Genomic DNA, 12,274 nt, shown 5'->3' on the forward strand with positions numbered 1-12,274 from the left:
TTGGGCTGCCTTGGTAAATCTAAATATTGGAATATCCACCAGCATTTGGAGTTTGAATGACCTAATTGAGTGGCTGACATGGACAGTATCATTACATGGAGTTTGAACCCATTGCCTTTTGTTCTGCCCTCTGTCTCAAGAGAGAACAAATTTTCTCCATCTTTTTTATGGCAGCCTTTCAAATACTTGAAGACTGTTATCATGACCCTCCTCCTCTTTTCCAACCTCAACATACCCAGTTCCTTCAGCCTTTGCTCCTATGGTTTGCATTCCATCCCTGGGATCATCTTTGTCGCTCACTTCTGGATCCTTTCCAGTTTCTCTACATCCTTTCCAGACAGCAGTGACAAAAGCACACAGCACTCCAACTGAGACCTAACCAGCACTGAGAAGAGCGGTACTCTCACCTACCATGACTTGCGCGCTATGCCTCTGTTAATGCAACCCAAAATTGCATTTCCTTTTTTTCCAACAACAAAAGAATCCACACCCCTGAGAGCTGTTGCTATATCACCCTATCCCCGATGTAAACAGCATGAGGTTGATGGAACAATTCTTCCATCAACCTCGCTGCCAACTCTCGGAGAGGTGAATTACCTATACTGACGAGAGAACTCCTCTTGTCCATGTAAGTCGTGTCTACACTTAAAACACTACCGTGGCACTGCAAAATGCTTAAGTGTAGAAAAGCCCTCAGGCAGATCTTCCAGAGAAGCATCCAGTTTGGATCTGCAGACATGGGGAGTTGAAGAATCCACCACTTCCCTTTGCAGTTTGTCCCAACGGTTAATCACCCTGAGTGCTAATCATTTGGCCCTTATTTCCGATTGGAATTTGTCTGGTTTCAGCTTCCAGCCATTGGGTCTTCCTCTGCCTTTCTAAACTAGATTACAGAGCCCGTTAGTACCCACGGTTTTCTCCCCATGGCAGTCTCTGCTTGATTGTCTTTTTGATGAGATAAATAGATGAAGCTCTTTAAATCTCTCTCTCTGTCAAGCATCTTCTCCAGTCTTCAATCATTTTTGTGGTTTTTTTCTGCACTGTCTCCAATTCTTCAACGTCCTTTTTGAAATGTGGATCCCAAAACTTGACGCAGTCGGTTTCATCAATGCCATTTGCAGAGGTAAAATCCTTCTCCTGCTCCAATGCATTACTCCCCTGATTATGCATCCAAGGATTGAATTAGCCATTTTGGCCAGAGCATCATGCTGGGAGCTCATGATGAGTTTGTTTTCCAAAATGACCCCTAAATCCTTTTCAGGGTCCCTGCGTTCCATAGTACAGTGCCCTAGCCTGGGGGTCGGGCCTGCATTGCCTGTTCCAAAAGGATCACGTTGCATTTGACTGTATTAAAACATTTTGTTTGCATGGGCCCAGCTCAACAAATGCTCCAGATCAATTGTTATGTCTACCCTGGCTGCCTCATTGTAACCACTCTGCCAAGCTTTGAGTCGTTAGAAAATTTTATTTGCAACGATTTTCTATTTCCTTCCAGATTAGTGACGAGAAAAATTGAATAGCATTTGGCCTGGAACTGATCCCTGCAGAACCCCACTAGAAACACCCCCATTCACTGACAATGGCCTATTGACAACTGCTTTCTGAAAGCTGTCAGTTAGCCGGCTTTTAGTCCATTTAACATGTGCTCTTTGTATAGTGTTCATTTTTTAACTGAATGTTTTTCCCTACTAAATCAAATGCCGCAGAGAAATCGAAGTCTATTGCATCTGCTCGGTTCCTTTGATCCACCAAACGTGTACTCTCATGAAAGGATGAAATCAGATTGCTTTGACATGACCTGTTTTCCATAAACCATGCTGTTGACTGGCATTAATTATACTCCTAGTTGGTCCTGCTAGAGAAGGCAGGGGGCTGGACTCAATGACCTTTCACAGTCCCTTCCAGTTCTAGGAGATAGGATATCTCCATTAATTTAATTTAGTTTTCATTTGAAAAGGTGTCTGTGGCAGTCGAGTGAACGGGAAAGTGAGACATCCCAGAAATCGGAAAGAAATGTGCGGGTAGAGTTTGGGGAGAACATGGGAAAGAGTTCTGAATGTGCTGAAGGGGAAGGCAAGGACCCATCTGCTCAGTATGAAGCATCAGTAGGGACTGCAGCATGTTGGTTTGCCACTAAAAAAAATTTATCAGCCTCTCCATTGCATCCCTAGTGAATCTCTCATTTTCTTTTCTTTCCTGCTTATCACTTTCCTTCCACCACCTTCATTCTGTCTTGTCTGCATCAGAGTACTGCAGCACCTCCCAGAACATATCTTCCTTGCTCCATCTTGAGCACTTTCTTATCTGGTGGAGACACTCAGCTGGAGTGGAGGGGGTGCCTCCTTTCAAGGACATATCTGGAGAAGCACAAGTAACAATAAAGAGAAGCATTATTGTTAAGTACACGTACAGCACTGAAACACTACATCAAAACACACTGCTGATAACACACCAGTCACTTTCCCGTTGACCCTTGACAACCACACATGATGGTGAACACTGGAAGCATGGTGAGTGTTCCCAGGGGTGGGGGACGTTGGGCATGGGAGAAAAGCAATTGGCCAATTACAGTGATAACATCGAGAACAGTGTCTACACTGGCACTTTGGAGACAAAAATGTTGCATAAAAACATTGCAACTCTCGTCAAGATGGATTTATTACGTCACTGAAACTGAGGAATTCCGTTGTCAAAAGTGGCTTTATAATGTTTACACCTCCGCTATTTTATCACCAAATGTTGCTTTTTGGTGAAAAAACTTGGCAGTGTAGAGAAGACCTAGAGAACAATAAGGGATAACCAGTATACACTCATGTTTCCTGCTGATGCCTCCTAAGGTTTCCCACACCACGATGTGGAGGAACTATTGATGCAAGGAGCACCATAAAATATAGAATTGGCATTAGTAGGGTCAGTTGTTCATAATTCACTTATCTGAATAATGAAAATGTCATTTTTCAGTGTGTGAAGAGCAACCAATCTGCTTCATCCACGAGAACAGCCTCCAGTAGTGCATATAGTGTCTCATATTAACATTGTCTCTCCATCCAGGTGTTTGTCCTACGACCATCACCCAAGACCCTGGGCACATACAGGAAGTCAGGGGAAACATACAGTATATGCAGGAAACACCATTCTGCCTCAGTGTTGGACACCTTCTCCCCTTCATCATGTCAGATTCCAACTCAACCGACTTCATCAATCCCTCCACCTTTATCCTGCTGGGCATTCCTGGCCTGGAGGCAGCCCATGTCTGGATCTCCATCCCCTTCTGCACCATGTACGCCATAGCCATCTTCGGGAACTTCACCATCCTTTTTATGGTAAAGACGGAGCCGAGCCTCCATGTACCCATGTACTATTTCCTCTGCATGCTGGCCATCATTGACCTGGTAGTGTCTACAGCCATCCTACCCAAAATGCTGAGCATCTTCTGGTTCAATTCCAGGGAGATCAATTTCAGTGCCTGCCTCACCCAGATGTACTTCATTCTCAGCTTCTCTGTGATAGAGTCTGGGATCCTTGTTGCCATGGCTTTTGATCGCTACGTGGCCATCTGCGATCCCCTGAGACATTCCACCACCCTAACAAATCCTGTGGTGGCCAAAATTGGCCTGGCCATGGTGCTGCGTGGCATCATGCTCATACTGCCCCATCCCTTCCTGGCGAGGAGGTGGCCATATTGCAGAACCAACATCATTCCAAACACGTACTGTGAGCACATGGCTGTGGTGAAGCTGGCCTGCGCTGACATCAGCGTCAGTAGTTACTACAGCCTCTCTGAGGCATTCTTCGTGACCACGCTGGATGTGTTTTTTATCGCCGTGTCCTATACCCAGATCCTCAGGGCCATCTTCAGACTCCCAATAAAGGACACCCGGCTGAAGACTTTTGGGACCTGCGGCTCCCACCTCTGTGTCATCTTAGTCTCTTACATCCCAGCTCTCTTCTCCTTCCTCACCAACCGTTTTGGGCACAATGTGGCCCTACATTTCCACGTTCTCATGGCCAACATGTACCTCCTACTGCCCCCCATGCTAAACCCCATCATCTATGGGGCGAGGAACCAACAGATCCGGGATAGGCTGCTCCAGCCCTTTACTCATAAATGGACCTAAAGTTTTCTCGTGGTTCTCTGGATCTCAGACCGAGCTCTATGCAGAGCTGTCTGGTGACATGGTGCTGGGCCCTCTTCCCTGAATCACTGACTAGCCAGTCAAGAAGACATTAAATCCTTTCCTGACCTTACTGTGCTGTGTCAGCGTCACAAACTGGGGAATCTGCCTATGTACAACTCATAGGGTTGCCACCTTTCTAATTGCTGGTAACTGGAAGCCTGAGGCCCCACCTCTCTGCCCTGCCTCTTCCCCTCAAAGCCCTGCCCCTCACTCGCTCCTTTCCTTCCCACCCCCTGTCACTCTCTGGATCATCCCTGTGACACTCTGCACCCCAAAGCACCCATATTTACCATGGCGATGTAATTATGGTATGTCTTGTACAAAATATGCCCTGTGAGGTATCATTCTAAAAGTCTTAATCTGCTAAACATTGATATCCCCTCGGATTGTATGCACTCTCATTGTATGTGAAGCTATGAAATCCTGCTATGTGTGAGTTACTAAAGTGTGATGTGAGGCTGGAAACACCCAAAACCAGCCTTTTAGGGATGTGAAAGGAGTAGCCAGATACTGTTAATTGCTGTTGTCAACACTCATCCAGGGAAGAAACCACTAGCTCAGGAACTCTGTATAAGAAAGCCTACTCGGAGGGAGTACGGAGACAATGGAGAATGTTTGTCCAATGGAGGCAGACCACCCATGTCACATACATAGACTTTCCAGCAACCTGGAAGAAACTATAAAGGATGGGGAGTGACATCATCTCTTGTCTTCATTCCCGCACAACTCAACACGTGCAAGAAGCTCTGTAAGACAAAAGACTTTGAATGGGGGAGGGGAACCCAGACTGCAAAGCAGATGCAGCCTGTGCCTCAAGACTCTGTAAGCCTGCTTGTATCATCAGTCGGGGTGAGATATAGACAATTCTACTTCACAGCCCTCTGTGGAGAAAGAAATGGTTCAGGACTATTTAAAAAAGCTAGAAGAGTACAAGTCCATGGGGCTTGATAAGCTGCATCTGAGGGTGCTAAAGGAGTTGGCGGATGTGATTGCAGAGCCATTGGCCATTATCTTTGAAGACTCATGGCGATCGGGGGAGGTCTCAGATGACTGGAAAAAGGCTAATGTAGTGCCCATCTTTTTAGAAGGGAAGAAAGAGGATCTGGAGAACTACAGGCCAGTCAGCATCACCTCTGTCCCTGGAAAAATCATGGAGCTGATCCTCAAGGAATCGATTCTGTAGCACTTAGAGGAGAGGAAAGTGATCAGAAACAGTCAGCATGGATTCACCAAGGGCAAGTCATGCCTGACTAACCTAATTGTCTTCTATGAGGAGATAACTGGCTCTGTGGATGAGGGGAAAGCAGTGGACGTGTTATTCCTTGACTATAGCAAAGCTTTTGATTTGGTCTCCCACAGTATTCTTTCCCATAAGTTAAAGGAATATGGGCTGGATGACTGGACTATAAGGGGATAGAAAGCTGGCTAGATCATCGGGCTCAATGGGCAGTGATCAATGGCTCCATGTCTAGTTGGCAGCCGGTACCAAGTGGAGTGCCCTAAGGGTTGGTCCTGGGGCTGGTTTTGTTCAATATTTTGGAAGGTAGGGATAGGATAGGCTACAGGGGGACCTAGACAAATTAGAGGATTGGGCCAAAAGAAACTTAATGAGTTTCAACCAGGATAAGTGCAGAGTCCTGCACTTCGGATGGAAGAATCCCATGCACTGCTGCAGACTAGGGACCGAATGGCTAGGCAACAGTTCTGCAGAAAAAGACCTAGGGGTTACAGTGGACGAGAAGCTGGATATGAGTCAACAGTGTGCCTTGTTGCCAAGAAGGCTAATGGCATTTTGGGTTGTATACGGAGGGGCATTGCCAGCATATCGAGGGATGTGATCATTCCAATCTATTAGACATTGGTGAGGCCTCATATGGAGAACTGTGTCCAGTTTTGGGCCCCACACTACATGAAGGACGTGGAAAAATTGGAAAGAGTCCAGTGGAGGGCAACAAAAATTATTAGGAGACTGGAGCACATGAAAGTCTGAGGGAACTGGGATTGTTTAATGTGCAGAACAGAAGAATGAGGGGGGATTTGATAGCTGCTTCTACCTGAAAGGGGGTTCCAAAGAGGATGGATCTAGACTGTTCTCAGTGGTGGAAGATGACAGAACAAGAAGTAATTATCTGAAGTTGCAGTGGGAGAGGTTTAGGTTGGATATTAGGAAAAACGTTTTCACTAGGAGGATGGTGAAGCACTGGAATGGGTTACCTAGGGAGGTGGTGGAATCTCCTTCCTTAGAGGTTTTTAAGGTCAGGCTTGACAAAGCCATGGCTGGGATGATTTAGTTGGGGATTGATTCTGCTTTAAGCAGGGGGTTGGACTAGATGACCTCCTGAGGTCCCTTCCAACCTGATATTCTATTGTTCTATCTAGTGTGTATAAATCTTAGAATGCAAGTTTGTTTGATTTCCAAAGTAACCTGCTTTGATCTGTTTCCTGTCTCTTATAATTACATAACATCCCTCCTTCTGTAGTTAATAAACCTGATTTATGTTTTATCTTAACCAGTTTGCTTTTGAGTGAGATGTTTGGGAATCTTAGCTCCATTAGCAAAGGCTGGTGCAGAACTTCCCCTCATCGAGGGAGGAGTGGACTATTTAATGAATTTACGCTGTACAGATCTCTGTGCAGTGCAAGACGGTCTAATTCTGGGTGTATGCTCCAGTAGGGGTGCAAGGCTGGGAGCTGGGAACTTCTCTGGTGCCTCCATTGTTGGTCCATGAGTGGATTAGGTAAAGCACTCAGGTAACTCAACTGGGCGTGACACCACCTGCTGTTGTGTTGGGTGGTAACAGGGCCCAGAGGGGCTGGCTGGCTGTATGTCACCAGCAAAGCAGGGGGAGAGGCCAACCCAGCTAAATGGTTTAGGGGAGAGCGGTTCCATCAGCTTCCTGGCTGTACCCCAAAACAACACCCTGGCACCCCCATATTCACCACTGAAGGACTGTCTGGCTATGTGGACTCTCTACTCAGACCCTATGCCACCAGCACTCCCAGCTATCTCCGTGACACCACTGATTTCCTGAGGAAACTACAATGCATTGGTGACCTTCCAGAATACACCATCCTGGCCACCATGGATGTAGAGGCTCTCTACACCAACATCCCACACGCTGATGGAATACAAGCTGTCAGGAACAGTATCCCTGATGATGCCACAGCACAACTGGTTGCTGAGCTCTGTGCCTTTATCCTCAGACACAACTATTTCAAATTTGATGACAATATATATCTCCAGATCAGTGGCACCGCTATGGGCACCCGCATGGCCCCACAATATGCCAATATTTTTATGGCTGACCTGGAACAACGCTTCCTCAGCTCCCGTCCACTCACGCCCCTTCTCTACCTATGCTACATTGATGACATCTTCATCATCTGGACCCATGGGAAGGAGACTTTGGAAAAATTCCACCACAATTTCAACAGCTTCCACCCCACCATCAACCTCAGCCTGGACCAATCTACACGGGAGGTCCACTTCCTAGACACTACGGTGCAAATAATTGATGGTCACATTAACACCACCCTATACCGAAAACCTACCGACCGCTATGCCTACCTTCACGCCTCCAGCTTCCATCCCGGGTACACCACAAGATCCATTGTCTACAGCCAAGCACTGAGGTACAACCGCATCTGCTCTAACCCCACAGACAGAGACCAACACCTACAAAATCTCCACCAAGCATTCTCAAAACTACAGTACCCGCACGAGGAAATAAGGAGACAGATCAACAGAGCCAGACGTGTACCCAGAAGCCTCCTACTGCAAGACAAACCCAAGAAAGAAACCAACAGGACTCCACTGGCCATCACATACAGTCCCCAGCTAAAACCCCTCCAGCGCATCATCAGGGATCTACAACCCATCCTGGAGAATGATCCCACACTTTCACAGGCCTTGGGTGGCAGGTCAGTCCTCGCCCACAGACAACCTGCCAACCTGAAGCATATTCTCACCAGTAACTGCACCCTGCACCATAGTAACTCTAGCTCAGGAACCAATCCATGCAACAAACCTCGATGCCAACTCTGCCCACATATCTACACCAGCGACACCATCACAGGACCTAACCAGATCAGCCACACCATCACCGGTTCATTCACCTGCACGTCCACCAATGTAATATATGCCATCATATGCCAGCAATGCCCCTCTGCTATGTACATCGGCCAAACTGGACAGTCTCTAAGGAAAAGGATAAATGGACACAAATCAGATATTAGGAATGGCAATATACAAAAACCTGTAGGAGAACACTTCAACCTCCCTGGCCACACAATAGCAGATCTTAAGGTGGCCGTCCTGCAGCAAAAAAACTTCAGGACCAGACTTCAAAGAGAAACTGCTGAGCTCCAGTTCATCTGCAAATTTGACACCATCAGCTCAGGATTAAACAAAGACTGTGAATGGCTTGCCAACTACAGAACCAGTTTCTCCTCTCTTGGTTTTCACTCAACTGCTAGAACACGGCCTCATCCTTCCTGATTGAACTAACCTCATTATCTCTAGCTTGCTTCTTGCTTGCATATATAAACCTGCCCCTGGAAATTTCCACCACTTGCATCTGAAGAAGTGGGTATTCACCCACGAAAGCTCATGCTGCAAAACGTCTGTTAGTCTATAAGGTGCCACAGGATTCTTTGCTGCTTTTATATTCACCATTGTTATATAGTTGCCACAAATCTTGTAGAAACTTTGTCATGTGAGGTGTCAATGGAAAAGCTATGGTTTGATGATCCTATTTGTATGCATGTTTCATTTTTGCTTGAAGTTATGAATATTGACTATATATCTGTGTTTCAAATGTGTTTGCTTCTGTGGTAACGTCCACAAGGTAGTTTCCATGCAGTCGAGCCAGAACTTTGTGAATGGACTGTTCATGTTGATGTCCCATCAGAAAGCACAATGAGCCATGGAAGAAGCTTGTCCCCACCTGATGGACTTTCCTGAGAACATTCAAGCCAGGATATGGGTAATGGTCCCTGCTATGACTCATTGAAGCAGGCAAGGGAATGTGACCAGCTCATGTGACACCAGACTCCATCATGTGCCTGTACTTTTCCACTAACAGTGCTGGGGGCTTCGTTTGGGACAATGAAGTTCCCTGCACGTGGCAGAAGCTATAAAAGGGGGAAATGACATCAGCCCTAGGCATCACTCCCCCCACAACTCAACACCTCAAAACACAGCTAGAGAGAAAAGATTTTGATTGGGGAGGTGTTCCCAGGCTGAAAAGGAGAATTCCCGGCCCATGTATGGAAGTTTGATGAACTATTTGTACCATCAGGGTGAGATATTGCTTGATTCAAACCCTGTCTAGTTTATAGAACTCAGATTGTGATTTCACTTTATTTCTTAGGTATTTTACTTTGATCTCTACACTTAGTTATAATCACTTAAAATCTGTCCTTCTTTAGTTAATAAATCGATTTTATGTTTTTTACCTAAACCAGTGTGTTGTTCGAAATGCAAAAGGGAAATCTGCTCAGGAACAGGGGCTGGTGCATTGTACTCTCCACACTGAGGGAGGGACAGACTGGGTAATAAACTTACACTGGTCAGGCTTCTGGAGACTGAAGACTCCAGGAAGTACTATCATCGTAATACCACCGATCACCCGAGGGATAGACGATACTCCTATTGATATGCTAATTGGCAATGGTTCTCTCCATATAGCTCAGGCTGTTAAAGTGTCTGTCTGCAGCAAGAAGGAGCAGTCTGCTGGGACCTCAGATGGAAAGGGAAAAGTCCCAGCAACTGGTGAAGAAAAGAGAGTCTCCTTGATTCCCCTGCAGCAGTGGGAAACTGCATGCTTCCAGGGGTGGCGGTGGTTGAAACCAGCTGCTGCCCTTCTGCTGAAGGCAGCGCTGCCTCCGGGAAAAAAATGTCCATGTTGCTGCTAAACAAAACCCAATTCTAGGGAGTATAGGGAGATGTGTTCCAGAGGGGAGCCCAATTATAGAATCATAGAAACCACTGAGGAGGTGGGTGTGGGTTCTTTAACACGGCAGCAGGAGGAAACACCACCTCAGGAAGGGAGGGGTGTATGGATCCTGCCACTGAGACAACTGTCCAGGCTGTTAGCTGTGAGCCCTTCCTGGCTGACCAGGGGAGAGATCCCACTCTAGAGAGCACAGGGGTATGTGTCCTAGAGGGGGGCCCAGGGGAGAAACTGGGGAGGAATAGTGGGGGGTACAGGAATGTCTCCTCACTGATCACATGGGGGAGGATGCCCAGGACAGAACTGAAGATTCAGCATTTGTGCTCCCAGGTACCCAAGCTGTGGCTCAGGCTTCGAGAGGGAACTGTGTAACTGACCTGCCGGAGGGGAGCAGTCACACAACTCGCCTCTCGGGGATAGAGAGTGGGTGACGGAGGGTACCACAATCCAGCTCCCGACTTCATAGGACTTTGTTCCTGACGTGCTTGTGACAACTAACTCTGTCTCTTTAAAACAGGATGCAGGTCCAACTGAATCAATGGCTGTCTGTGGAAATGCTAATGACTTAACTGACAGAGGGGAGGAGGAAATTTTAGATTTTAAAGGATTCACAACAGAGTGATTTGTGGGTAAGATCTAACTTGTATATTGACCTGGGTCTGGGGCTTGGTCCTTTGGGATTGGAAGAACCTTTTTTCTTTTACTGGGGTGTTGGTTTTCATAACTATTCATCCCCATAAGGAGTGGCGCTGGTGGTGATACAAGGGAACTGGAGTATCTGAGGGAATTGCTTGTATAACTTCTGGTTAGCCAGTGGGGTAAAACCAAAGTCCTCTCTCTTTGGCTGGATTGGCGCTTTAAATGTAAAGAACCCCCAGCCTTGGGCTTTCACTTCCCTGCTCTAAGCAATTTGTCCTCAATTGATACTCTCAGTAGTGTCCCGCCAAAGGCCGCCTCGTTACAAGGGGATACTGAGAGGAAAGGAAAGCCAGTAACTAAAAACATGTTAAGGTTCAGGGAGGAGTTGAAAGACACAATGGGTATTGAACAAATCAAAGTGTCCAAGCAGAAGGTGTGGTATAATAAAAATACTTGGAAACACCTACCTGTGATAAAAGATTTGGGGTTATTGTTAAATCTCATGATGCAATGTCTGTTGCTAATGGGAAATCTTATAACAAAGAATTTGGTACTGATGGCAAATCCTATGAAAAGGTGTAACATGCATGATTTTGGGGAAAGCTTTCGGACATGCTACAGTAGGAAACAAGAAGCCCTATGGGGATACTGCTTCTCAGCTATCACCTGTAAACAGGCTCAAAGCTCGTCACAGCAGGGAAACCATAATAAATCTGGTCTGCTGTGGGGGGAAAGGGAAACTGAGGCACACCACTGCATGGCATTGATGAATATCTGTATTGAGTTATCACCAGTTAGAAAAGCACAGTGGTTTTACAATGCTGCACAGCTACAAAGAGAGGTTTTCTAGTGACGCAGAGAAGGCACACAGAACTTTTTAAAAACACATGTGGAGAACACTACAATGTTTGCAACACTTAGGTGTTGTATGTTCCAAACCTTGAGAAGGCCTTGTACACACTCCCTCCAAATTAGTCAATGACAAACACTCCTGCAGTAAACTAAGTGGGGAGGTGTGACATTCTGTGCCCCAAAACAACTCCCTGGCACTCCCATATTTACCATGATGATATGATATGTAAGGTATCAATGAAAAAGTTATGGTCTGCTGAATATGATTACCCTATTTGTATGCATGTATCATTTTTGTACCTAAAGTTCTGAAAGTGTGTGAGGTCATGTGACCAGCCCATGTGACACTGGATTCCATTTGTGCCTGTACTTTTACACTAACTGCTCTGGGGGCTTTTGCTTAGAAAAACGAAGTTCCCTCCACATAGAAGAAGCCATAAAAGGTGGAAGTATCAAAATCACTTGGTCTCACTCCCCTCCACAACTCAACACCTGGAAAAACCTTAGGAACAAGGGCCAAACTGGTGATTTGGTGCCCAGACTGAAGAGATTTCTAGCCTGTGTATGGAAGGCAGTTGGATTGTTTGTACCATCAGAGTGACACACTGTATGGTTCAAATCCTGTCTAGTTTCTAGAACTCAGATTGTCAT

General features: G+C 46.2%; 2 protein-coding genes across 2 annotated transcripts in view; both read left to right on the plus strand.

Annotated features, from left to right (window-relative positions):
- LOC123374091 (olfactory receptor 52K1-like) overlaps positions 1–12,274 on the plus strand; it is a 236,777-nt gene that overhangs the window by 41,923 nt on the left and 182,580 nt on the right. The gene's annotated exons all lie outside the window — the stretch shown is intronic.
- On the plus strand, positions 3,120–4,118 carry LOC123374128 (olfactory receptor 52R1-like). The gene has a single exon (XM_045023662.1). It carries the CDS (start codon positions 3,120–3,122, stop codon positions 4,116–4,118), a length of 999 nt encoding a protein of 332 aa, XP_044879597.1.

This window comes from Mauremys mutica, chromosome 1, assembly GCF_020497125.1.
Source record: "Mauremys mutica isolate MM-2020 ecotype Southern chromosome 1, ASM2049712v1, whole genome shotgun sequence".
NCBI lineage: Eukaryota > Metazoa > Chordata > Testudines > Geoemydidae > Mauremys > Mauremys mutica.

What these genes read in the sequence shown, in the direction of transcription:
- LOC123374128 (XM_045023662.1), top strand. Translation starts at nt 3,120, where the DNA reads ATGCAGGAAACACCATTCTGCCTCAGTGTTGGACACCTTCTCCCCTTC.